Source organism: Cryptotermes secundus, unplaced genomic scaffold, assembly GCF_002891405.2.
Source record: "Cryptotermes secundus unplaced genomic scaffold, Csec_1.0 scaffold644, whole genome shotgun sequence".
Taxonomy (NCBI): Eukaryota; Metazoa; Arthropoda; class Insecta; order Blattodea; family Kalotermitidae; genus Cryptotermes; species Cryptotermes secundus.
The window spans coordinates 75,422-103,148 of NW_019742971.1; the positions used below are offsets into that span (position 1 = coordinate 75,422).

The 27,727-nt window shown below is 42.7% G+C and overlaps 2 protein-coding genes across 5 annotated transcripts in view; one reads left to right on the forward strand and one right to left on the reverse strand.

The window, feature by feature from the left end:
• Positions 1-1,482: 1,482 nt before the first annotated feature.
• On the reverse strand, positions 1,483-26,986 carry LOC111873626. 3 transcript variants are annotated; one of them, XM_023868509.2, is made up of 3 exons: positions 26,708-26,986; positions 3,325-4,758; positions 1,483-2,062 (listed from the first exon to the last, which is right to left on the reverse strand). In XM_023868509.2, exons 2-3 carry the CDS (start codon positions 4,719-4,721, stop codon positions 1,504-1,506), a joined length of 1,956 nt encoding a protein of 651 aa, XP_023724277.1. In that variant the 5' UTR covers positions 4,722-4,758; positions 26,708-26,986; the 3' UTR covers positions 1,483-1,503. The 3 variants fall into 3 exon arrangements, with proteins under 3 accessions (XP_023724277.1, XP_023724278.1, XP_023724279.1); XM_023868510.2 differs by lacking the exon at positions 26,708-26,986 and adding an exon at positions 16,080-16,104; XM_023868511.2 differs by lacking the exon at positions 26,708-26,986 and adding an exon at positions 13,403-13,543.
• The window catches only part of LOC111873625 (alpha-1-inhibitor 3), a 58,598-nt gene continuing 53,688 nt past the window's right edge, over positions 22,818-27,727 (forward strand). For both annotated transcript variants that reach the window (XM_023868506.2, XM_023868507.2), the window contains exon 1: positions 22,818-23,017. In XM_023868506.2, coding sequence (XP_023724274.1) covers positions 22,947-23,017 — 71 coding nt within the window. In that variant the 5' untranslated portion in view covers positions 22,818-22,946. The remainder of the gene's footprint in view (positions 23,018-27,727) is intronic.

Genomic DNA, 27,727 nt, shown 5'->3' on the forward strand with positions numbered 1-27,727 from the left:
ACCGGCCCATTTACCACATATTCCTCAGCCTCCAAGGGACCACTTTTAACATTTTCTTACCAAATTCTGTTATTTCGACATTACTATTTAATAAAACAATTATATATATATAAGGCCTTGAAATTTTGTTTATGTCACAAGGAAATATGGAGTTGGGATAGCTCAGTTGGGACAGCAACAGACTATGGGCTGAACAGCCGGGGTTCGATCCCCGGCAGGACAATAATTTTCCCTTCTCCATAGCATCCCGACCAGCTCTAGGGCCCACCCCGCCTCCTATCCAATGTGAACCGGGGAGTGAAGCTTAGCCCTCACGTCCAATTAGTGCCAAGGTCAAGAATGGTCAAGTTGTACCTGCACTTCCCCATATGTCTTCATGGCATAGTGCTTAATTAATTAAGAACATGGACAACTTAACCTTTTCACCTTCACAACAAGCAAATATATGTGCATATTTTGTGTTATCCGACACTGAGAAACTGCTCTTGTATTGACACATACAGTCCAGTGGAATGTTGCTAATACACCTAGAAATGACAGGGGCAAGGGAAAGCAGAAATCAACAAGGGGAAAAAAGGAGAATATATAATGGCTCAAACCAAATAAATATGATAAGAACATGCATTAAATGTTTCATACTTTATTTTTGACAATGGTCATAACATTGTTCCCTGAGATTTTCTTGTTTATGTGAGTTGAATTTGCACAACTGAGAATATTGCCGGAATCTATGCAACACATTCATCAAGGGTGTGTTCCTAAAGCACACAAAAGTAATACAGACTGTACTGCCACGTGTGGAAATCAAGTACCCCTGCTACTGCAAACCTTATTTCCGTTCCACTGTGAATCTCTAAGGCACTCTGACCACTGTGTACACTGGTTGTGCCTAACAAAAATTGTCTTGCATATGTCATCAAGACATAAGTGGCAAGCAGCAGTAAAGTTCTGCTGGTAGTATCAGCAAGTACATACATATGAGTTCTGTAATCTATATATTTATTTTCTTTTATACTGAATACAGAAATTAAAAGCAGGTACTTTACGAAACCCAACTATATCTGAGTTCTGCTATTTTACGTGTTGTAGTAGCATTTTCTCTTCATTTTGCCAGAAAATATTGGAATTTCTTAATGAACAGTAAATTCTGTCACCAAGAAACATTATCACAGCCTTTCTAAATCATCAAGTTTATATATTTAAGAGTTAAGTAGAAATATTCCTTAAAATAATTATATATGAGTATATACTTGTGTATATAAAGCACTTCCGTTTCTTTATAAAACACATTTCCACCCTTTATTCTCTTAAAGAATATGCCTGAAGCAAAATTAGTCAGTTAATGCTACATATCTGTGTATCTTATATCTTGGCTGCAATCTGTGTGGTGGATGAAAAAGAGCGAAAATGAATTATGAAAGAATCACCATGAATAAGCTATTCCTGTGTCAGGATGTATGTGGTTTGACTTTAATGGTTGATTCTCACTTCCTGTGGATCACTCTACCGAATTCCATTCAAGAAATCAGTACAGAAACAGTAAAGTTGTTGAATACTGTCAGTGACACAGTGCGACTGATTTCCATACCTATTGATTCTGTTCACGTCTCCCACAATTCTACCTTGTTTGCTCCATGCAGTGACCTCTACAGTGCCCTCAAACAGTGCCTTGCTGGGCATCACTTGCACCATCACTCTATAGAGTACTCTGAACCCCCTGGGTTGTGCAACCTGAGGACCAAGAGTCAGCATCTGTGCACTCAGGATACGCTTTAAACTTAGAGGAGAACACAGTCCTTGGCTAACAGTCCCTCCTAGAAGATCAGAATTTATGAAAGCCACCAAATCTCTAGCAGCATTCTTTACCCTCTCATCATCTGTGTTCAGCTGTGTCTCCCTTGCACATATGCAGTACTCGTCAGGTATCCCAGCTTCTTGGCAGGTTCGATTTCTTGATATCCATCGAAATGGTGAGCTTCCAATGGTTCCATAACGATTGACCAAGGATTTCTTTCCCAGGTTGTTATGAGCTAAGTCCATGAGCATTTCATAGAAGTCGAACCTGCAACAAGTCAAGAGCTTTCAGTATGTAACATTTAGGTGCTAAAGGAAAAGGACTCTTGATGTCTGTGAAGGGAACTGGATGAATTATTCTAGGTATATAATCTGTGATAAAATACTGAAATCAGAAATGTGGATGATTTTGCTGGCATCTGGCCCTGTCACTGTTCTCACAAAAAGTAATGTATGCAATCATCTCCATATTTAGAAAAAATCAACTGAAAGGAAGTGAGGGCTTACACCGGCATCATGTCTGTGTCCCCTGTAAGCTTTAAATACATCTCTGTTCATCAAACAATGAACAAGCCACACCACAAATAAACTCTTTACATTTATAACTTCAGCAACGTTGCCTTCTGAAATGACTGATATTTAGTGTGTTTCCTTAATATTTTGAACATTACTAGATATATGTGAACAGTCAGGCTACCTCAGTAATTATAGAGATGGGCTATGGGCTGGAGAGTTGGGGTTTGGTTCTTGGCAGGGGTAAGATTTTTCTCTTCTCCATAGCGTGCAGACTGGTCCTCAGGCCCAGAAAGCCTATTATCCAATGGGCACTTAGAGCGATTTCCCCAGGGATAAAGTGGCGGACCTGTGAAGCTGACCACACCTTCTCCTAATGCAAGGTCACGAGTAGTGGAGCTAGACCTCCTCTCCACATGTCTCACTTTACGTGGTAGTGTAGTTTGTATAGCGTCTGGCTATAGGCTGGAAAACAGGGTTTGCATTCGAGTCCCGGTAGGATCAAGAATTTTCTCTTCTCCAAATCATCCAGACCGGTTCTGGGGTCCACCCAACCTCCTATCCAATGGGTACCAGGGGCTCTTTCCCCCAGGATTAAAGCGGCAGGGGCGTGAAGCTGAGGACTCACCTCCAGCTAGTGCCGAGGTCAAGAAAATGTGGATCTATACATCCACTCCCCCATATGTCTTCATGGCATAGTGCTTAATTCGTTGACCACAAGTACAACGTTACTTTACCTTACCTATACATGTGTGTGTGTGTGTTTTAAGGCACCTCAGGGTCAGTGATTAATTGCAGAGGATCAAAGAGAGAAGAAGTACATCATTAGTGCATAAACAAGCAATGTGAATGTTTGAGCTTTTTCTGGACAGTAACAGGAGACATAACAATGAAAGTGCATATGGTGTTCAAAATCTTTGTGCTGGCCTGCCCATAACCTCTACATCTGTTCTGTTCTGTGCCTGTGACTATGAACCATAGTTATGTATGGCGGTATTTGTAACCCATCACACATACCAACTGAGCAGATTGTTACGGTTCTCTTCCAGTCCTGCCACTAGATGCGGGAATCTGTGTTTGAATTGTTTTGGAAGTGACACAGCAAGGAAGGGCATGCGATCCTCTATTCGTCCAATGTCTGTCTTTCGTAGTTCAGTGAACCGGTTTCCATGGTCTCCCAGCATTATAACAATGGTGTTGTTGAGTTGTCCTCCCTGCTGCATCTTGAGGAACATGTTCTCAAAATCTGAGTCTGCTACCTGCACTTCGTTGAGGTCATCATGACTGAGAAGTGTCAGGAACGTGAACGCAAAATACCGGTGATATTTCATCCTTGCTGCAAACTGTTCAATATAATCAAGAAGGTACATGTGTTTTGGAGTACTGCCGTAACACCGATTGTCTTTTGATTTAAAATTATTAATACTATTCATAGCAAGCCAAAATGGGCGTACATAATAGTCTGTTGGAGGGTCCTTGAAGCCTGATGCACAGAAGTTAAAGATTGTCAGACTTGGAGAGTCTTCATTGTACATTGTAACATATCCGCTATCTTTGAATGAATCCCAGACTAGAGGAATGTCATCAAAGTAGGCAGGTCTCTCTACTGTGAAGGTGCTGGTTTTATTGTTCCATTTATGAACATTAATTCCAGATAACAGTGCCATCATATTGGGGAAAGTATTGTCACCAGTTTTGGTCACTCCTGTGAAAACTATGGCATCCAGAACATTGGTAAGAAAGTGGTATGTCCTTGGAAGCTGCCGAATAACATTCAGGCGTGACATGGAGTCTAGTCCAAATATGAGGACGCTGGGACGATCAGTATCATCATAACCCTGTCTCCTGGAGACTTCATTCAGTTCTGCAGATGGGGGAGGCACATATGCGTGTCCTGTTTCGTACACCAACTCCGCTTTCTTTAAGTAGCACCTCACTAGAACAAATGTAGATGAACGAATTTTTTCAGTTTCCCTAAACATTTGCGCAATTCCTAAAGAAAACTTATCGTCTGATTTATTTGTGCGGAAAATCTCTGAGTAGTGGCATTCGTAATCACTCTCTTTATGTCCACTGTTCCTGATGGTCGTCTTGTTAAGATGAATGAAGCCATCAGAATCCAGATATGTGAGGTAGAGCTGCGGTTGGCCACATTGGATTACATGTGATGTAGACAAGTACTGTCTTACTTGTGGATCATATGGGTCATAATCTGGTATTATGCACATAAACTCATTGGTATTGCAAGTAACATCTTCCATGTGAATGCTGTAGAACTTAATTTCTACAGATGTTACATACATGTCATATATTATGAAGGGCAAATACCCCATCAACATTAACAGCAGTATGAAACATGTCACTTTTTTAGGTGAACAACGAGTTGAATATATTATGGGTAGCTTCAAAGACATTCTGGAACTGAATAGGGTTGTGAAGCATCAATTGGTCCTGTAAAGAAAGAAACCATTATGTTAAGAATGAAATTATGGAAATTAGTTACTGGTAATTAACAAATTAAACCTGTGGAAATCGTCTAGACCTAAAACCTGAGTTCTTTAAAACTTTTGTAATAGGTGAAAAAACGTGTGGATGATCAGGAGGTTTGCTACTTTTGTCTTTGTGGTGACAGCTGAATGTTTAATGTGAGAGGTTAGAGTAAAAATACTGCCCTTAATTTCTCAATGTAAAAATTTTGTTGAAATGCAATCATAGACTCGTAAAGAGAATCCTTAAAAGGTCCTGAGTCAGATTCTGCTTGTGTAAAAATAAGTTCAAACTCTCCCAATTATTTCAGCTCCTTGGGAATCTGGGTGTTGGTCGGGTACCTTACGCTAGACTCATTTGGGTCATTCATTTAATTCTTCTTCAACCACTGACAGACTCTGACAGCTGTTGAACATCCACGCATCTCCTTAATTACATTTAGCTACAGTGAAAGTCATCAAATAAAGATCAAAATCATTTACATAATGGCGGCATATCGGTGAACTTGTATAAAATTTTATGATGGATTTATTTTACACACTTTAAATTAACCTTTTAAAGCCCAGTGGTTGCTATATGCCCCATCTACTGTAACATACTAAAACTCTGCATTCTGCCCACAGAGTGTAACTGTGTGTTTCATACAGTTCTCACAATAAACACAGATCGCTTCCCTAGACCGAATTAACCTGCTTATAATTGTAGCACAGACATAAATTGTTCCCTGTGAGGTAAGAACTGAATTTGTATAGATTTTAACGTGTTTTGTCTACTGAATACGCCATTCGGATTGTTAATTGGTTTATTTAACAACCTACAAGTTGTAACTACAATTGATTATAACACTATTGCGGGTTTACACAATTTACAAATGATTCTGTATTTCAGTATCCCGTTGCAATTGTTCAAATTAGCGTCCATTGTTTATCTTCCGTCAAAATTGCAACACTTTTTACATTCTACACTTCAACACTACATGTTTCGGCCCCAAACGGCCATCTTAAGGTATTTTTATGTTACAGATATTTTACTAAAACTGTGTTAAAAACTGCTACACTGTGTTAATTCGTGTTGCTAGTAAAAACACCACACCCTGTGGAGGTAGCACACACAAACCAGGAGCATATGGCAGTCAAAAACTGAAAGTAGACCACGAACGTGAGGGGCAAGCTGCCGAGAAAAACACCTTGATACATTTACGAAAATGACGACACCTCGGGTGAGCTGAAATATTATGCAACAGAAATTTTTAAGGATTTTATCTCGTTTTACTTAAGAAGAAGACTACAGCGTGTGATTTTAACACGAATTAAAACAGTGTAGCAGTTTTTAACACAGTTTTAGTAAAATATCTGTAACATAAAAACACTTGAAGATGGCCGTTTGGGGCCGAAACATGTAGTGCTGAAGTGTAGAATGTAAAAAGTGTTGCAATTTGGACGGAAGATAAACAATGGACGCTACCAATTTACAAACCCTACACCTAATCTCTTCACACTATCTTCAGTATTCTTCACGTATTTACAGTACAACACGGGAGCTATACAAGTGTCACTGTATTACACACTCCCGGTACCTTCTCAGTTATCACAAACTATCACTGATTATCACACGCGCGTTCGGTTCTTCTTCTCCCCGCGACTGACTGACTGACTTCTGATCCTCCGAATACTAACTGACACTGTCTTCGGCGGCGGCTACATTTCAACTGACTTCTTAGACATTACAGTCTCTCTTATAAACCCTCAGTCGGGCAGCGGAAAACGCGCCTCGCTTCACTGTTGCGTAATCGCCGTGTTTACAGAGGCGTTGCTGGGCAACGCTGCTTAGCAACCAGGACGCTTCGGCTCGGCTAGGCACGGCACGGAGAAACACCGCTTTCTTTGTTGTTGCGTAACCTCGTTCAACTGTTGGGCAACTTGGCAACCGACCGTTTATCAAGAGTCTGTCTCCGTGGTAACTCGTTCCACATCCCGTTGCCCAACAACGGTTCGACATGTCACAACTTTATTTTAAGGAAATTAAGTCGTTAAGACTTAGGCCCCATGAGGCTCGTCTTACACTGAATGGACAGAATATCCCCTTCGTCAATCATGTATATTATCTTGGTGTAATCTTCGATAAGAGGATTACATGGAGACTGCACATAGAAGTGACTGAAGCCAAGGCCTTCAGAACATTTATTATAATCTACTCCCTATTCAAAAGTGAGCGTTTAAGCGCCAACATTAAACTAACCCTCCACAAAGCACTAATTAGATCAGTAATGACTTATGCTTGACCCTCCTGGAAATTAGCGGCGGACATGGACCTCTTAAATTTGCAGCACCTGCATACCATCCCATCTGATCTCTCTAAGATCCATTTTAATATTGTCCACCCACCTACGCCTTGGTCTTCCCAGTGGTCTCTTTCCTTCTGGCTTTCCCACCAATATCCTATATGCATTCCTATAAGATTTAATTGTTTTATCCAAGTATCAAGTACAAAATAAAGGTCAAAATGACGTAAAATAATTTCCGAAACTGTATGCCTTCTGTCACTTCCGTTCATAAAAATTATCCGGGAGAAAAAACAGGATTGCTTTGACATACAGACTCTTGGAATTCACTGTCACTGACTGGCAGTGTGCAGCTGCCGCTTCACGCTATTGCCAATACAGTTTTAGCGAATGTTTACTGCGTCGACAAAAAAGAAGTTGAAAGAATAAACACGCCTCGATGGATCGATATGAGTGGGTCGTATATGCCCAGCGGTTACTTTCAAAGGCTGAACAAATACGGGGAATCACAGCAAGCAAATGTTGCTTGAAATCGAACTGGTATCACAAACGGAAAATAAAGCAAAATTGAAGAGTACAGATTCATGGGCTGTTGTAACACTGCTTAGTTTGGAGAAAGCCCAACGTTTCGGATATGCGGCATATTCCTCCGAAACTTGAGAATTTCTTCGAACTACAGGGTGTTACAACGCACTCTTCATAATCACTGCTGTGAGAATATCGAACCCAACAAAAACGTAACTACACGTCACATGATTTTGTCCGCTCCTGTGAACATGGGCTGAAAACGAAAGACTTGCCTGATGCTGTTTCACGCGAACAGGAAAAACACGAGGTTCTTGGAAAACAGTCTGCGTGTATATGTACGTATTATTTTCCCCCCATAAAATAGAGATGGGATAGCTCAGTCAATATAGTTACTAGTCTACAGGCTTGATGACCGGGGATTCTGGGTTCGAGTGTTGAGAGAAACAGAGATCTCCACCCAGCACCCAGACCGGCTCCGGGGTGTACCCAGTTCCGCTCTAATGGGTACCTGGAGCTGTTTCCTAGGGTTAAAACGGTTAGGACCTGAAGGTGAATATTAATTTCCATCTAGTGTAGAGATTAAGAATACGCGGAGCTATACCTCCACTCCCCTGTATGTTCTCATGGCATGGTTCTCCATAGATGGGGACTAGATCTATCGCTTGGGCCCAGCTGAACATGGTTTTTACCTGAGGACGAAAGCAGAGTCCAGTCTCCGAAACGCCGTTTTAAAAGATACAGGATGACGGGGAGTCGGTATGGCGTATTCGATATAGCGACTGCCTAAGGGCTGAACGACCAAGGGGTCAGAGTTCGAGCCTTGGTGGGGGCAAGATTATCTTCTCCACGTCGTCCACACCGACACTGGGGCCCACCCAACCTCATATCCAATAGGTAACGGTGGTCCTTTCCTGGGGGTTAAGCGGCCGGAGCGTGAACCTGACCATTCACTTCCATCTGGTGTCCAGGTCAAGAATACGTGGCTCTAGGCATCCACTCCCCCATACGTCTTCATGTCGTAGTGTTTAGTTTAGCACAGGGGCAACTTTACCTTTACAAAGGATGGATACTGTCCAAAAAGTCAATAAGCAAACAGTCAAAGGCGACTGTCAACTGCGACATTCATATGTTTACAGTCAACCTACTTGATTTCTTTTGTCGGTGAATACTTCATTTACTATGCAAACAGCCAAGAGTAGTAGAAAGTTTGGTCGCGAATTAATATTGAATTGTGGTTTCTGCATCACAACAAACAGGATAAAATGTCTGGGCGACGGAAATGAACTGCCTAAGGTCAATAACAAAAGCTGCTAAGAATATACACGTACGTACATACATAATCGATTGCAACCTATTATCTCTGGGGCACGCGGTAGCGTAGTTGGTTGAGGCACTGTGCTACAAGTCGCAAAGTTACGGGTTCCATTCCCGATGGGGTCACTGGAGTTCTCAGTTGACCTAATCCTTCCAGCCGCAGTATGCTCCTCGGGCGAATCAGCCTCAATCAGAAATGAGTACCAGGAATCTCCCTGGGAGGTAAAGGACGGACGGCGAGTAAGGCTGACAACCTCACTTCCATCTGTGAGCCGACTGTCTAGACAATGTGGGAGCCTTGACGTCTCACAACCCTATGGGCCTCCACGGCCTGTTACATGGATATCTTTACCTTACGTACTATCTTCAAATAGGGGGTAAATATACAGCACAACCACAACTGGTGGTAAATTCATATCTGAGAACCGCATAAACTGGTCGAGCGGGTTCGCGTAAAGGTAACGCCTTAGACTCGTATTCGGAAGATGTTCCCTTCGAATCTCGTCCTAAACACTGGTCATCCGTTGCCAGGATACGACTAGTGTTGACTGAGAACCCTGGTGCATGTGTAACGGTGAAGTGTGTACGGTAGATCAGTGATAGCGCCGTATTGCTTGTGCTTACGGGTTGAGTGTATAAGTGCATTAAATCCAGTCATCCAATCCAAACGCCGTGAACAGTTACAGCCCAAACAAGTGGCAGTATGTACATGTACTAGTTAACCAGTCAAGCAATACACCAAATTTGTTTTGTTTCGGAACTTATGTTTCATTTCTGCCAAAGGGAATCCATGAACACACTAATGTCAGCGAATAAAGAGAATAATAGCTTCCTGTAACACTACGTAGTATGGTATAAGTCAACCGGTGTTTCGAAGGAACATACTACGTCAATCTTCAGGGTGGAATAATAAGCCAACCGAGAAACTATCAAGGAGGAGGCTGTGGGGTCCGGCATTTCATCTCACAAAATAGTCCTCTTCATAGTCGGGCTGTGAGAGCTTCAGACCCAATAGAAATTAGTTAAGAGTTCAAATATATGATTGAAGTTTGTTACGAAGAGGTCCTGGGCCTCTCCGATGTTTAGTTCCTTCCTGAAACATGTAAGAACAATTTGCCGTGTCGTGCGGCAACTTCTCCAACATCTCTGTTAAGCGTGTGGACAGGGAACTTGACTTCAGGGCGCAACATCTGAAGGCTTGATTGTGAAGATGGGCACAAGAGACAGCAAATCCTACCCTCCATTTGCGGAAACTGTGAATCCCGTATTCGTCAGAAGACTGAAATAGCACCTGCTGGCATTGTAAGATGGTCCCATCCTTTTCTGATGTGCTCTTATTTCAGTCTTCACTTCCGCTAGGTGGGCGTCCGTTTTTGCTTGGTTGGCATCGATTTGGGGGGCGAGGGCTACCACACATTTCATCATTTGTTCCATTTTTTACGTTTTTGCAGTATGGCGGTATAACGATCCAATGCAGTTTCCAATCCAACCGCTTGTAGCACCACCTGCCACGACTTAAGATTGACCCTCAACGGGGTTTTGTGGATTGCCATACAACTCGTAATCACACTTAAATAATGCGCCATCGCTGATTTCCACGCTTGACCAATCACTGCAGCAGACGCTAAGTCTTCTCCAGCCTGCAGTGTCTTCACTAGACGTTTCCTGGTAACGGCTTCTAACAATGGCTAATCCTCTGCTTCCATCTTCAAGTCCTCTCTGAACGGCAGTTACCTTCCAATTGTGCATTTTTGCTTTAACTAAGTCTTCTCTTCACAGACTGACTAATCCCTAACCTTGTCCCTTGCTTATAACATCTCGCCACGGACCACGTAGGAAACACCTTTCCTGTTGTATGCGCATCCGTTGCCGAGGGAACGTGTTTACCAAGCCTTTCCTCAGCAGCTGCTATCTATTAATACTTAGTAAGAATCTGCTACTAGCAGCGGACGTCGTTCCGTTGTCCGTTTCGCGAACGCTGTTGTTTCAGAGCCGTTCGCTAGCAACGGCTGTTTTTCTGGCTTCACAGTTCTTGCTTTGAGCAAATATGTCACATTATTTAGCAGAATATTATTTTTGCTGCGAATTTATGTCTCCGGACTTTTAATTTCTCAGCCGTGTTCGTGAGCTCTGGCTTCTTCTCTTCTGTCTGTAATTTTCGTTGCCAGTAAAAATTTCACGTATTTAAAGAAGTAGATGTTCCTCTTCTTGTTTACTGAGGTGGCGTGGAGGTACGTGCATTCGCAAACATTCTAAAGCCAGTAATAGACACAGCTGAGTTACGCATTGGCTTCACTACGGTCGCTTTGCTCCCGCAGAAAGGGGCCACAATGAAATCCTGGAATCGAACCAGCGGTCCACCTCGTACCTGTTCACTTTATTCCCCGTGGTACCTAAGCTTATATTTTCCGTTGATCATAATTACCTCCAAAGTCAAATAAGCACTAAAATGATAAGTAAAACATGATTAATAAATGCAGAATGCATTGCTAGCCTCTGTGGAGACATGTTTCATGCTGTGTTTGTACTATTATTTTATCACTTACTTACTTACTCACGTATGGAGCTGAGCCCTTCTTGAGGAGCCGCCAATTCTGCAGTTACTCAAGAATTTCCCAGCATTGTATGGAACCCGAAGGTTCACAAGGGCCATACACTGGTCCCTATCCTGAGCCAGCTCAATCGAATCCATACCATCCCATCCTATCTATCTAAGATCCATTTTATTATTGTCCACCCACCTACGCCTTGGTCTTCCCAGTGGTCTCTCTCCTGGCTTTCCCACCCATATCCTATATGTATTCTCTTCTTCCCACTCATGCTACATGCCCTGCCCATCTCATCCTCCTTGACTTGATAATTCTAATTATACTTGGAGAAGAGTACAAGTTATGTAGCTCCTCATTATGCAGTTTTCTCCAACCTCCTGTCACTTCATCCCTCTTCCGTCCAAATATCCTCCTCAGCGCCTTGTTCGCAAACAATTATTTTATCACTAGAGTCGAAAATTGTATTCAAGTGGCTTATATTTTCTAAGTATATGACATGAGGAAAACAACGAAATATCGTGTTCCCACGGTTGTGGCCATATGAAGGTTACTGTTTTGTGGGATGCGATAACTTGCAGTCTAGTGGATATTTATGAATGATTATCTCCTGAAGAGGGAGGCAGTACGTTCCTCTGAAACGCTGGTGATTATGTACCAGAACCTACGGCGTCACATCGTAGAAAACAGTAATAATTCCCATCAATATTTTAAAAATGGATCTTGAATGAGGTGTGAGAATATGTTCAGGATTCAACTGGCTCAGGTAGTTTACTGCTCTGTGACGGGTTTTCTGAGTAAGAATGAATCTTTTGATTTCATAAAAGTTGGAAAGTTTTGTGGCCAGTTGAGTGACTACAAACTTTTCAAGCAAGACCTTGCATCACGAAGTTCGTGAGTCCCTAGTGGACAACTGTTATCACAGTTAAGAATCGATTCGGTTTTCTGTTGTCTACAATCTTTGGCATGAACAGGGTTTCAGATATCGTTAAGTGAGATTTGACGTGACCTGTGTTCTCTACATGAAAACCATACCCCTCTGGTTGCCATAAGCAACGTGAAAACATGAAATATATTGATTTCATGGTGGACATATAAACATCTAGGTATTATGTCTTGATGACAAAATCAATAATCGCCCAATAACCAATTTAGGTTTGTGTTAAAGGACAAGTCACTTGTACCCTGCGTAATTCAGTTGGCTAATGGCACGGCCCGTGCCGTCTCCTTTCACAAAAGAACGTTGAACTCATCGATTTCTCGCGATATTTTTGCTGTCGCTAGAATGAAGCACCTTTCCTGATGCCCTGAGCTTCATACCATATTGATCACCTTATAGAGGTCCGATTGTCACCTGATTTCAACATTTGACGATAGAGTGGGTTGCACTTCTGCTTCGTATCCCGAAGTTTCTTGGTTCAAATCTCGACCTGGGTGCCGGACATTCTGACAGTTTTCATCAGTCCTCCGTATTATTCTAATTGAGGCCGGAGTTCGAGTTCCGGTAGGGTCAAGAATTTTCTTTTCTCCACGTTGTCCAGACCGGCTCTGGGTCCCACACAGCCTCTTAGCCGGTGTACCTGGGAATCTTTCCTCTGAGCTAAAAAGGCCGGGGCGTGAAGCTGCCCACTCACCTCCAACTAGTGCCGAGGTCAAGAAAATGTGGATCTATACACCCACTCTCCCATACGCCTTCATGGTGTAGTGCTTAATTAGTTAAGCACAGGGACAACTTTACCTTTTTAACATCGACGCAGCATAATTATTGAGAACGTCGTTACAGAAACGAAGAGTATATAGAAATGAACAAATCAGTGCAAAAAGTTTAAGATGGCTCGATATAACTCGGTGCATCGTCCTGCGGATAATATACGGACTAATGTAATCAACTAATGGCGGGAAATACATTTTAATTGAAGTGAAAGTACGTTATACTTACTGAAGAGACTTTGCTGTCACTGTTCTTTACGTCCATATATCGTGTTTAAAAATATCGATTGTGTACCGAATACAAATAAAAATTAAATCACTTTTTAGTATGACAATCTCGAAGAACTCATATACACACGTGCCCGCGATGTCTTCGCCATTGATGCACTCCCTTTGCAGACGTCAGAACGACTGCTACCGTACACTAGCGCCTCAAGCGGACATAAAAAGAAACATTTGCAGAATTATGGTATTACTAACCCTAGTCCAGTTTGGTAAAGCCTGGTAAATTCTGTTTTAGTATTTATTAACTCCTGGCAAAGCAAGCGGTAACAATCCTTACGTCAACAGACCTCTATTTTAAAGTACAAAAGAGAAAACATGAAATTACTTATTACAATGCATGTTTGCGTAAGATGCACCAAGTAACCTCCCCTTCCCGCTTAATTACCGATGTTGGGATAGAGTTTGTGTCTTGTTTATTAAAAGCTTTCATAACGTGTCATTAGTTGCCTCCTATTTTTGTTACTGGTCATACTGTCTGAGTCAGTGCTGAGTGCAATTTATAACAAAGCAGACCCGGTCTAAGGAGGTCATACACTTCAAGGTTTTTTATTCGGATAAGACAAAAATGTATAGACAAATCTTAATTAATTAGAATGATCAAGTCAAGGAGGATGAGGTGAGCAGGGCATGTAATACGAATGGGGGAAACGAGGTATGTGTATAGGATATTGGTGGGAAAGCCAGAAGGAAAGAGAACACTAAGAAGACCAAGGCGTAGGTGGGTGGACAATATTAAAATGGATCTTAGAAAGATAGGATGGAATGGTATTGATAGGATTGATCTGGCTCAGGATAGGGACCAGTGGAGGGCTCTTGTGAACACGCTAATGAACCTTCGGATGCCATAAAATGCTGGGAAATTCTTGAGTAGCTGCAGAATTGGCGGCTCCTTGAGAAGGGCTCAGCTCCATGAGTGAGGAAGTAAATAAGACAAATTTTAATGTATGTGGATCAAACGGTGCCATTTCGTTTAGTTCTCTGAGCTTGTTTCGTTCACACGGAAGTAATTATGTCCTGGGTAACATCTAAATTCTTCTAATAGATTCATGTGAGATACATGACCACATCTGAGTTACATTCGTGATTTACTGTACACGCTGGTTTCTAATTTTCAAAGTAATATCTGCAAATCGGTCCTTCTATCTGTCCCTCTGACACAAATGGGAAACCGAGGAATGGATTTTCATGAAATTTGATAATTGTGAATTTTACTGAACTTGTACCATGTTAGGACGAGGGCAGACCAAGAAAACTGACAACCGAAACGCAACTTCAATTTCTGAGAATTGTTAACCTGAGCTGAACACATGTTACTGAACAGACAACGCAAACTGAGGAAACTGCGTCCCCGTTTCCTCAATTTGTGCTGCTCCATTCAGTAACATATGTTCAACTCGGAAATTGAAGTTGCGTTGCAGTTGTCAGTTTCCTTGGTCTGCCCTCACCCTTAGTGTCAGAAACGGATCTGTGTAAATTTAGTAACAATAAAGGAATGTCTCACATTTTGGAAACGGCTACAGTTGCTCTCGATAAGAAGTTGCTGATTTTTTCAGGAATGCAATGTAACGGTAGGCGCTGGAGTCACCTGTTCATAACACATTAAGTCTCGGCTTTCCTGAATTAGAAATAGCTTCAGCATGTAGACAGTTTAGGTGATATCAATTTCACCGATCAGGATGGTGCAATAGCCAGGTGGGCAATGGGCATGTGTACCCGGAAATGCAATGCGGAATGGGGCGCTGGAAGCACCAAACGAGTGTGACTTCTCTCAAAAGAAAATGCATACATTCTTACATATTCATACACCGCGCAGTCGGCCGAGTCTGCTCAGTTGGTACAGCGGTTAAACCAGTGGTTCGACGAGAGAAGATTCATGATAAGATTTTTCTCTTCTCCGTAGCTTCCTGACCCTATGTCTACGTCCTGGTCTTCCTAGTGGATCCTTTCCTTGTGGAAAGGATTGCTCTTTGCCCTCATTCGTGCTACATGCCCTGCCCATCTCATCCTCCTTGACATGATCATTCTAATTATACTTGGAGAAGAGTACTAGTTGTGAAGCTCCTCATTATGTAGTTTTCTTGAACCTGACCCTGTTCTCAAACACCCTCAGTCTGAGCGGACACTCCCACCTACCCTTTCCTTCCGCCGGGGGGGGGACGCCGCTCCGTCTCCTAGTTCTCGCTGTTGTGTCTAATACTTCCCCGAGATACAAGGGGTGTCCAAGCAATACAAAAGTTTAATATAACAAGTATAATAAGGTACAGTACAATAACTCTCAGAACAGTGCAAACAATAGATCACAACAGTTTAGCTAAGCTTTTAGCTTGCCCACAATAACTCTCAGGACAGTACAAATAATAGATCACAACAGTTTAGCTAAGCTTTTAGCTTGCCCACAATAACTCTCAGGACATTACAAATATATGAATATATCATCACCCAAGAAAATAATAAGCCAATAATTTCCAACCAAAAAAAATGTAAATAAAGATATGTATAAATATATATAGCCTCAAACCGCCAATACGACTATTCCTTTTAGTGAACCTTCACGAAAAAAAAAAGAACCAAACCGAATTTAGACTGGCCACGCCCAAAAAAAAAAGAATTTTGCTTGTTACCTCTTTCCCCGACGTCTCGTCCTAGAGTGTCCGTCTCTCTATACCCTACTAGTTACCATAAAACCAGAACCAGTTGGAGGGGGGGATCACGTGATAGGGCAGTACGGAAGAACTTTCTAGACACAAGGAGAAGAAGAAAAAAAAGGGGGGGTAGGAAGAGAAGCCGCTGAACGGAGCCTAAGTAAGACGCATGGCTCAAGTCTGTGTTCCTCTCTTATTGTCAGAGACCGAGTTTCACACCCATACAGAACCACAGACAAAATTATAGTTCTGTATATTTTAATTTTTACTTTTTTTGGACAGCAGACGAAAAGACAAAAGTTTCTGAATTGAATGGTAGCAAGCATTACCCAAGTTCAGTCTCCTCTGCTCTCAAATATAATTACTCTATAAATTAATTTAAAGTTTATTTCCAGTACGTGGACTATTTTTTTATTCTATAATTATCGTGAAACGTGATGAGGGATCATGAGAATTTCTGGAGTCCCTGTATTTGGCAGTTTGAACTTGTTTACTGGAGACGCGATGCTATCTGATGACCTCTGGCCATATCTGAAGCGGGATGCAAAGGCCAGCTGGATAGAGCTTTGCTTGAAATTAGAACACTTTAAATGACAACATGAAATCAGTACCATGATTAGAAGAAAATAAATTTACTGGACAATGCATAACTAGAATAGGTTAATTGTGGGTAATATTCCATTGTTTTCGAAAAGACGAGTAATTTGTAGCGTCACCAACGAAATATTCCATCCTTCACAGAATATGCTTATGCTCATTTACTTACACGCTTTTCTGGCTCAAACACGAATATAAGTACGTTTGTTATACTAGTGCCTGTTCCGACCTCACATTCGTCTTTCTAACGTGTTTTTGGTTTTCTTAAAACTCTTACCTGCTGCATCTTATAATTCAGCCGCCTTGCTTCACACATTGTTAAATTCACGGTACTTCTCTCTCTTTCTATATGATCGACCTAAATTTTATCAAAATGCCTACCCGCCTACATCCAGCCAAGGTACATTCTCATTTCTTCTGCTTCCGTTCCTGTCTGTCCGTCCCTCCATGTCTGTTTCCCTTTACATCATCTTACCACAGGTTTAACCGATATTTTGTGTATATGTGATTCTCTTTATCCGCGGTTTTATTCGGTGTCAAGAGGAACATTAGTGTCCTATCTGCGAACAGAGCAGAAGCTACAGCCCATGCTCAGTGCGTTGTGAAGCAGTTTCCCTACGTGACCCGCCATTTTGACTCAGTCGTGTCGTGTCTCAGTCCTTCTCCACAGATGTGAGAGCGTGTTCAGTGCTTTTCCAGTTTCACGCATTTTCTATGCTTGCGGCGATTTTCAGAATCTCACACCTCCATGTGTAACAAGGGTATCTGTAGTTAAAAATCTGCAGGCCCACAAGTGAGTATAATTTTACCTAAATATCTTTAAATTAATGAAATATACGTATCTGTTAGCCTTTCGTTTTTTCAATTTCTTCATCTCCTTGTCTGGATGTGCCATATTTTCAAAAGATATGGATCTCTGACTTATGCCCTAGGAACCGGCATCATTTCCCGCTGTAGACACTATTGTATTGTATTGCACTGGAGAGGGTGGGTTTCCCCATGCACTTAGACCAACTGTTGGTCCATTGTGCGTCCCCCTATGATATTCTACCAGTCTCTATTCCCTACCGGTACTGGTGCGTGCCATCAGCCCCGACTCAGCCAGCGAGTACGGCCTCTACTGGCTCAGCGGTATCTCGATGCTTCTCCCATCAACCAGAGGCGTTAGAGACTACTGTTGGGCGGGAAATGTCCTGAATTTGGCTCAGTGGTCCCTTTGGGACATGAGGTTCTTTTACGTGCCGTAAAGCTACGACACGGGACTCACGGCTTAAAGTCCCTCCCGGAGGACTTGTTCCCTGAATTTTTCCGCCCTTAAAAATTCCACGACCTCCGCCGGGTTTGAACCCGCGTACTTTGAGTCACGAGGTGTATAGACACTATACTACAGGATGGACGATCTTGGAATCGGTGTTCGTTCCCGGCAGAAGCTGTGATTTTCTTTTCCAAAGCGTCTAAACAGGCTCCGGGTCCCGTCCAGCACCCTCCCCAAAGGGCAGCGGGGGTTCTTTCCCTGCTGTTAAAGCGACCAGGTCGTGAAGCTGACCACCCACTGCCGTCTATAGAATACACGGAGCTATACCTCCACATCGCAATAATTATTTATTTCCTCGTACTTAATTAAGCCCAGGGTGTCGTGACCCAAGATGGTAGCTGGTCGACTGAATTATGTTGGCCGAGCGGTAGCATAATAATTCAGTGATGGTGATGGTCAGTTGGCTGCTTGAGCGTGTAGTCCAACCACAAAGAGCAATTACTCACTACAGAGTATAGAGGATTTTTTGAATCTTTGTGTATATTACATACAAGCGCTGGTGGACGTAAGCCTGGCCAGCCTTCTCATAGCCCCAACCCAGACAAAATGCCCCTTTCAAGTTCCCTCTTCTTCTTAGAACCTAATCTAAAACTAAACTTGCAGCCCAATGTCTCGAGACATGAACCCTCACGCAGATCAGATTACACCAGCTGTTGGTGAAGGATAGGTCCCAGACGAAAACACTCCAGGACTCCACTAATTTATGGAATGGCAGGGGTAGATATAACATTTTTTCTTTGAGGAAGCAGGTCAACCTCTTGGCGTGCTGTAAATTTAGTAGAGGGCATGACCCCAGACATCAGACTCAAGTTCCTAAACTAAAAGGGGTTGCGAACCTCGCAACAAGGGACGTCCTTGCCTTCGCCTTGTCTGTCCTACTGGTATATAAAAATCAATATTTTAGACATCAACTGACCGATTTTCATGAAACGCGGTATATATGGCATGTAATTGACAATCCTCCTCTTGGTATATGTTAAATTCATCACCATGGATAAAATTATGTGAAATTGTTAGGACGAAGGACCCCTGTGGCGCCATTCAGTGAACTTCCCCATTGTCTTGTATGGTGGAGAATATTTCAGTGAACTTAATCAACTTTTTGTTAACAGAGTCTTTCTTCATGAACTGATAGTCGCTCATCTGTCGAAATTTCCTATCATTCATGGAACTCGAAAGTTCATTAACATGCTGAGTATATGCTTATACGCAAATTTGATTTGTCTGTTCTTTAAATGTCAAACAGTAACATCATGGTGACCTGCGGTCACACCGTTTCCGTGACGACAACAGACGTATCATTGTTAATTGCCATTTTAAGTTTGGATGAAGGAAAGATATGTCTTTCCGTGTCGTCCCCGAGCTCGTTCAAGTGACCCTGAGGCTCGAGGCGACTACAACAATGACGTCGTTGCTAGACAACTGCGTCGCAGAGTCCAGTATAATGGAGGGGGCCTAATGTTGAGACCCGTTCCTTGTTACGGATCTGGTTGAATGGCCACTTAATCACTTACTGTTCATTACCACTACATACAGCATGTCCTGTACTGCACGCACGGCTCCGAATACCCCAAATGTGGCTAGCAGACATGATTTTCTTCAGCCTCTCCACGCAGAGGTTAAAGCTTTTCCTCCTGCTGTTATTCTTTGTATAGAACATTTGCTTATGTTAGCGATTTCACATACCGACAACGAGAATAAATCAAGTGCTAGAATGGAAGTTCTTGGACGAAACGCTACTGATCAAACTCTCCAAATCCAACATCTGGAAACCTAGCATTTCAGAGCAAATCGAACCTGTGGAGTGAAATGAGGCGAAAACTACATTGAACTGTCACAACTGACTTCAACTCAGCATGCCATAGCACGCACTATCCTAAATGCTGACCGGAAGTCGCTGATTAAATATGGCTGGCTGGGAACAAACGCACAACTCGAATACCACTGCGCAACCATTAACGCGCATTAACAATCACTGCAACACTAGCGCTGGGTGGAGAAGATGAGAATAAAACGGGAAGCGTTCTTACATATTCCAATACAAATGTCATGATCACGTCTCTATTTTGCCGATATATTAGACAGTAAAACCGCAGAATTATTTACTGATTATCCTGTATACAGCAGGAAGGGAGACCGGGAATAGTTCCCGCAGCGAACCAAGCGGAGTAAGGGGAACAGTGTAAAGAACACTGGGCCTTAAGAGAGCAGAAAATCACTGTAAATCTTGAGGTAACTAGAATCAGTTTGAAGTGACAGAGCTATGAAGGCCGTTAAATCTGGGTGTGGTCAATGACCTGAATATTCAGCAAATGGACGGATGTACACTCGGTAGTTCTCAGGGGAATTGAGTCTGACAACATAATAAAGATGACATTGCAAAGGTTAAGCGTTCACCATTAAGAAAATTAATTTATCTGCCCCCTTCTGTAGCTGTCAGAGCAGTCAGCCCAGCTGACAGTGAATTATACAGTAGTTCCAACAGAACTATTATACGTTTATAGAGTAATATAACTACAAGGGACATTACTATAGAGTATAAATTCATCCTTCATTTCAAACAGCTTTACTTTTGAAAGTAGTATTAGTTATACATAAAAAATACTGCATTTCTTTATGTTCCTACATAATTAATATCGTGTTATAAATTTGTTAATCCTTTTGAGTCTGAATTTTATGTAAATACTTAAAAATTCAACTCCAACCTCACAAGAAATGCTACGTATCTCTATCACAAAGACAAATATGTTGCTACTGTACACGGAATAATATGAAACACAATTTGGGCGAGATGTAGGGCTGCATTTAATGTTAAAGTAGATCATACACGTATATCAACATTCCCAAAGGAACTCGCTCTATCCATCTCCTTCTAGTCTGAAGATGGAGGCCGGGGGATACTCAGGAACGTTCTCCCTACATACCAGACTTGAACGTGTCATAATCCAGACAGCAACAGCCTTCTTGTTCATTGCTTTCCAATGTGAACGCCACAATAACGTTTTTCTTAACCGAATAGAAAGAAGTATTGTCTGAGTTCATCATATACTTTTCACCTGTTTGCTATCTGAACTATGGAATAATTTCAGACTGGCAGTACCTAGGCTAAGAGCTAATCGATTTCCCGTAGGAGCAGAGATAACACGTTATTTCCCTCCGTTTCCAGACCACTTCCGGGACCCTACCTAGCGCTACCGTCTCTCCTTTCCAGTGGCTGTTGAGGATTTATTACACACGGAGAAACAGCCCGACACTCACCTCCATCTACGGTCGAGGTTCAAAATTAAACCTGTTCTTTCTCTTACGTCATAATGGCGTTGAGTATAATTAAGCACGGGGACAATTTTACTTTAGCTTTATTACAAGTATTACTACTTAACTGCCGATCACAGTGGCCGCGCGGTCTAAGACATAACTGTCTTCGCCCGCTCGAACACTAGGGTCGTGTGTTCGAATCGCACTCGAGGCATGGATGTCTGTGTACGTTTAATCTATGTTTGTGCTGTTCTGTGTGCAGGTAGCGGCCTTGAGACGGGCTGATCCTCCGTCCAAGGAGTCCTATCGTCTGTGTAAGATTAAGAAACTGAAAAAGCGGCCACGGCCCAACAAAAGGTTGTAGACACATTGATGAATGAATGAATTACTACTCAACTACGAGAAGGGAATATTATCCCAGGGGGATCAGCCCGCCGCAAAGGCCACTATATACATACAAGACAGACAAACAGAATTATCGCACACATATATACCTGTTTCGAGTGGGATTCGAATCCACGGTCCAAGTGTTCGACGCATACCTCTGCTACCAACATACTACATGCTGATCTTATATGGCACGACAGACCTATTAGGGGCGAGGCCTTCCACTTTCACTGTTTCGGAGACTTATTTACAAACACATGATATGGCTCCTTGGATGGGGGATCGGCCAGTCGCAAGGTCTCTATACCTACACCGGACAGGGCTCTGCTGAAGTTCAGGCACCAGTTCCCGGTCTTCAACTGTCGATTTTTGGGGAACCTCCCAAATACGCGTCAGAAATCATTGGAGCCCCAGACTCTTTCGATATCTGCCGTCATCTTTTTTATTTTTCGGGTTGTTTTACGACGCTGTCAGTAGCTGGATGAGAGATGAATTGGAAAGGATAAGGAAGGGAGCGGTGGTGGCGTGACAGACACTATCCCATCCTTTGCTTGAAGAAATTTAAGGAAACTAGTACAGCCTGTACTCCTGCTGAGATTCGAACCGAGAACCTGCCGAACACAATTCTACGAGCTACGCTAACTCGTTCCTTGCCTCCGTCTTTAATACCCTGAAGAAATAATTTCCTCTGATGCATTCGTGATGACCCCCAAAGGAATCTGCACCTTGTCGTGGTGGTGGGGCTTACGTGACCTGGAGAGCTATGCCGGCGGTAGTTTAATTACCGGTAGAGTCACCTATGTCGGAAAAGTCAAAGGGTAGAGTCCAGACTAAGAGAGATACCCTGGTCCTCCAGGTTGGGGGGTTGGGCATGAGGCTGAGAATCTCGTCCTGTAAAAAGAATTTTGTTGGGAAACCTCGGGTCATCCATGTTGGTTGTGGAGACTGGTTGTAGAGGAAGCCAAGGCTCACCCAGGGCTGTAGCGTATGTAGGTACATTCGTAGTGATGTACGAGACTACACGGTGTAAAATTCCCGAAAGAACAGGCTTGCAAACAGTTGCTGGCTGAGTGATGGTGCCTGAATTACTGGGCATTCTGTATGTGCTCCGGTTTGTCTGGTTGCGGGGTGCATCTCATGACAAGTAAGTAGTCCGTGAGCAGTGCCTTGCGCTGCTGCGACCCTAGCGATGTTCTCTCCACATCAGTGATCAGTGCCGTTAGAAGATCGACAAGATCTCCGTGTGTTAATGCGTGTCGCGCGTCCGCCTAAGTTGACGGGCGCTTCTCAATATGAAAGTCGCGTGTTTGTGTGTGTTTGTTCTGGTTCTGGCGGTACAGGCTACGTCAGCGTCGTCCAACAGGTAAATTATCGTGTGACATGAAGATATCCGGCGGAGACTCGTAGATTTTTACCAGACTACACGGCGTTACATCATAGAATATACTAATCTTAAGCAAAAGGGCATTTAAACGGTATACACGAAGCATAACACTTCAGTTTATTGCTCAAAATTGTCAGTGAAATGTGACGTGTGGTCTCAATTTATACCACTTTTGTGGGTTCTAATTGCAGAAACTGCGTACACGTGAAAATTATACAAATAAACTAAGCTATGTATTTCTATTCTAATAATTATAACACGCCGAGGTTAAACGCAGGACACAAAAAAAAAGTTTGAAGGTGTTTGAAAACAGGGCACTGTGGAGAATATGTGGACCTAAGAGATGAAGTGACAGGAGGTTGGAGGAGACTGCATAATGAGGAGCTTCATAACTTGTACTCTTCTCCAAGTATAATTAGAATGATCAAATGGAGAATGAGATGAGCAGGGCACGTAGCACGAATGGGGCTAAGAGGAATGCATATAGGGGTTTGGTGGTAGAGCCCGAAGGAAAGAAACCACTAGGAAGACATAGACGTAGGTCAGAGGATAATAATAAAATGGATCTTAAAGAGATAGAATGGGGTGGTATGGACAGGATTGATTTGACTCAGGATAGGAATCATTGGAGGGCTTTTGTGAACGTGGTAATGAACCTTAGGGTCCCATGAAATGTTGGGAAATTCTCATGTAACTGAGCGACTGACGGCTTCACAAGAAAGGCTCAGCTCCAAGGAGATAGACAAAAAAAATGTTTTTATTTTTTCTTAAGCTATCATGAATTGTGCCCTTTGGCATTTCTGGGTTCCGAAGTAATTCCGACAGGGTAAGCTCTGTCACAGGCCACGCCTCTCGTTTGTATTCGACACGTGACTGCTTAGAATCGCAGCTCCGGATACAGACGACACTGCTTGAGATTAATCATGGTCCTCCTCCGTCCCTCCGTGGCAGATGCCGGGATTATACCTCACACTTGTGTCCTTTATTTTCATTTATCGGCGAATTATCAACTGCTTAACTTGTTAGAAACAGTAATATATGTAAAAATCATGAAAGATGACACATATGGAATGGGGCACTCGTGGTGTGCTTTGAGGGGCCATACCGGTTTTCTTGTGTGGAGAGACTGAAGAAAATCCCAGAAAACCTCGCAATTGCCAACTCAATCTATTTGCGTTTAACGAAAAATTTCCCAAATATATATTTACTAGTTTGTTTTTGTCTCTTCCATAGAACCCACGCTTATGTCCCACAAATCTTCCTCCTGTCCTGCTCGTGGTAACTACATGTACCACCCACACCAGCATTAATAAGACTCTTACATTTTTTTTACACAGCGTGTTAATATGCCCCGTATGTTCTCATGGTAAGCAGCAATTATCTCCCCAAATAGCATTAGCCGGCTGGTTTTTGCAGCGGTGACGTAATGTTTCCTGTGAGGTACGAAATGTTTTTTTATATTGTTCAGAAGAATTTCGTGCTTCACAGGGTTAATGGCATTTATTTAAGAAGTGTAGAAGTGGAGTATTACACGGTGAGACATTCGTAGAATCCTTCTCGGTGCAACAGAACACACAGGAGACCAGAATTATACAATACACACACACACGATGATTTCATTTGCGTCCTTCACTTGCCTTTCTAAACGAATTGAGTGCAAATGTTTGTCTAGGCAACACGCATCACATACGTGTCAGAGAAGTTGCCAGCCACACGTGACTTTGTGAATGATAATGGTAAAATCGAAGTTAAAAGAAAGATTAATCGTTGTAACTCAGTATTCATTCATTCATTCATTCATTCATTGTTGGAGGTGGGTTTCCCCAAGCACTTAGCCCAGTTATTGGTCCACTGTGCATCCCCCTTTAATTTCTACTGTCTCCATACCCTACCGGTACTGGTGCCCGTTAATGTAAGCATTCTGCCAGCGAAAGGCATCTACCCCATCTACCGGAGGCATTGGAAACTATTTGGGCGGGAAAATTTGCCTAATTTAGCTCAGAGGTCTCCTAGAGGCATGAGGTTCTTTTACGTGCCGTAAAGCTACGACACGGGACCCACGGCTTAAAGTCCCTCCCGGAGGACTTGTTCCCTGAATTTTTTCCGCCCTTAAAAATTCCACGACCTCCGCCGGCTTTGAACCCGCGTACCTTGAGTCATGAGGTGGGAACGTTACCCCTAGACTACGGAGGCCGCTCTTGTAACTCAGTAACTGTTTATTTTAATTTATTTCGATGAAGTTCGAAATTTTCTTTGCGCCAGAAGTGACAGAGTGAGAGTGATACAACTCCAAAAATCAACTTCCGCTCTTACTAGCAGTCCGTTCCTGGAAAATAATTCATAAAGCTTAATTTCGTAATGCGCGTGGCTATTTCCGACAGGCTCAGCGTTATTTCACTGGTGGCAACGTTCCCAAACAACCAAAATACAACCAAACTAAAGATTAGAAATCAGTAATCATATTGCCTGAAATGAAAAAAAAAAATGTAAGCATCAATAACATATTATGCTGTAGCCATTTGAGCCCTTATTACGGTCTAAAATATGAAAATTCTTTTAACAGAACTTCCTCACATATCAGCCATAACTGACATGGTGTAAATCATGAAATTCTGAAACAGCAACAAAAAATAAAAACAATATAATATAAAAGATGAATGATGGGCAGAGCGTAAGGCTAAGTGGCTGGGAAATACATTACTTTCAACATTTAAGTTTCCATTCGCGCGTGTTCATTTTTGTTCGCTATGAATTTCGGATGAGCTAGTTCGCTTTCGGAAAAGGAGCTAAGGCGAGTGCAAGGTAACGGTGAATCTGTCGCTATGAAGACGTATGGGAGAGTGGTGTTATAAGCTCCAACTTTCTTGGCCTCGGCACTAGAAAGAGGGAGTGGACCGCTTCACGCCTCTGCCGCCTTAGCTCTGGGGAAATATCCCCCTTATCCATTGGACAGAAGGCTGGGTAGGCCCCAGAGTCGGTCTGGACTCGATGAAGAAAAATCTTGCACTGCATGGAATCGAACCTGGGCCGTCTAGCTCGTAGCCCGTCGCTATACCGAGTTATCTCGACTCTTGCCGAAGGTATGTGTCTCATTATTGTTCATATGAGCGAAATTTCGTAATAAGGATAGTCATAAAGCGAGGGCGTTTCCACATGCAATCTAAGTGATGTTATCCCAAAGCATTCTAAATGTAAACCACGATAAGTACCTTAAAACTAGTTTGTTTGTTTGTTTGTTTGTTTGTTTGTTTGTTTGTTTGTTTGGACGCCGCATAAGCTACAGGTATGACTAATAGCACGCACATGTTGCAGATCATGGGGTGTGGGCTGGGAAAGATACGGGAATGTGGCGACAGTCTTTCACGGCATTTGCTTACAGGTACTTGGGGCGGGGAGAGGGTTGCGTGAAATATATGAGACGTTATTCTGTGTCCTGACAGAGTCCTTTGATATCGCTCGTGGAAAGTAACTTAACCTCTGGACGCCTAGTTACCAGATGTGTGTGGTCTGATTCTCACAATAAATAATGATTGTTTCCTTAAAGAACATTAACATAGTTGTCTCTGTAATGGATATGCAGTGTTTTTTTGTGAGGGCCTGAATTTATACATAATTTTTATACTAATTTATACACTTCAGACGACTAAATTGCATACATTAACTACTTACAGACATGTGTAGCCTTGTAGACGTCTCTTAAGCAGATCCCCTGTCCGCTGTACGTCGGTGCAGCAGCTGGTACAGAGACCGGGGATTCACTGCGTCACGATACCCGTCATGTGTGTTTCCCACTGGCTCGCTGCTGTTGTGTGACTGCAATTACACAATGGGACGACAGACTTCTCGCTACACGATACTCGTGCAAATGCCATATACGTATTTACCTTTTTTTTTATGACCGCCTGCACAATGGCAATTGTCAGCACTGAATGTACAGATATGAAGTATGTGGGTAAAGCTTTTTTTTTTTCAGGAGAAACCGTTGCGTGTGATACTGTGTCACTCATCGGGACGGGGTAACGTTAACGCTCGAGACTGTTATTTGGGAGGTATTCGGTTCGAATCTCTGGCGGTACACCACCTCTGCTGACTGAGGTTTCTCGTGGTCTTTCCTCCGTCCCTTCAGGAAAATTCCGGGATAGTACCTCGAAGTATTCGGTTCGAATCTCTGCCGGGACACTTGTGATGACAGGTTTTTCGTGGTTTTTCCTCCGTCCCTCCAGGAAAATTACGGGGTAGTACCTCGATTAGATGACAACAGCTTCCTTCCAAACCCTTTACCATTCACCATCTTACCACTCAACGCTATATGATCTAAACATCAGTGTCTCTCTGCTAATGATACCTTTAAGAGACGAAGGACGCCGTATGGCCACATTTAAAGTGCAGTCGTTGTGGCCGAAGTGCGCCATATGGGACGTGCAGTCCACACGCGTGCACAATGTTTTGAAAAACTAATTTTAAGATAGAAATCTTTGTTTTACTTATATTCTTTTTCGTCATCAGCTTGATAAGTCGGTTACGTCAGGGCGCGGAGAAGGTCCGTCTTCAAGTCTGTCTACGTCCTGGTCATAATATCTGTCAGTCTCTTCCACCAGCAGCTGGATAATTCCTGCTAAGTAAAGCATGAAAACGCAGAGTGGGGAGGAATCCTTATTTACATGTGGAGCTTCATTGAGATTTATCCCC

Bases quoted from the DNA above. Each gene is read 5' to 3' on its own strand.
- LOC111873626 (XM_023868509.2), bottom strand. From the start codon at position 4,721: ATGTCTTTGAAGCTACCCATAATATATTCAACTCGTTGTTCACCTAAA. The intron at 2,063-3,324 runs GTATGTGTGATG...GACTTGTTGCAG, and splicing joins CGTAACAATCTGCTCAGTTG to GTTCGACTTCTATGAAATGC.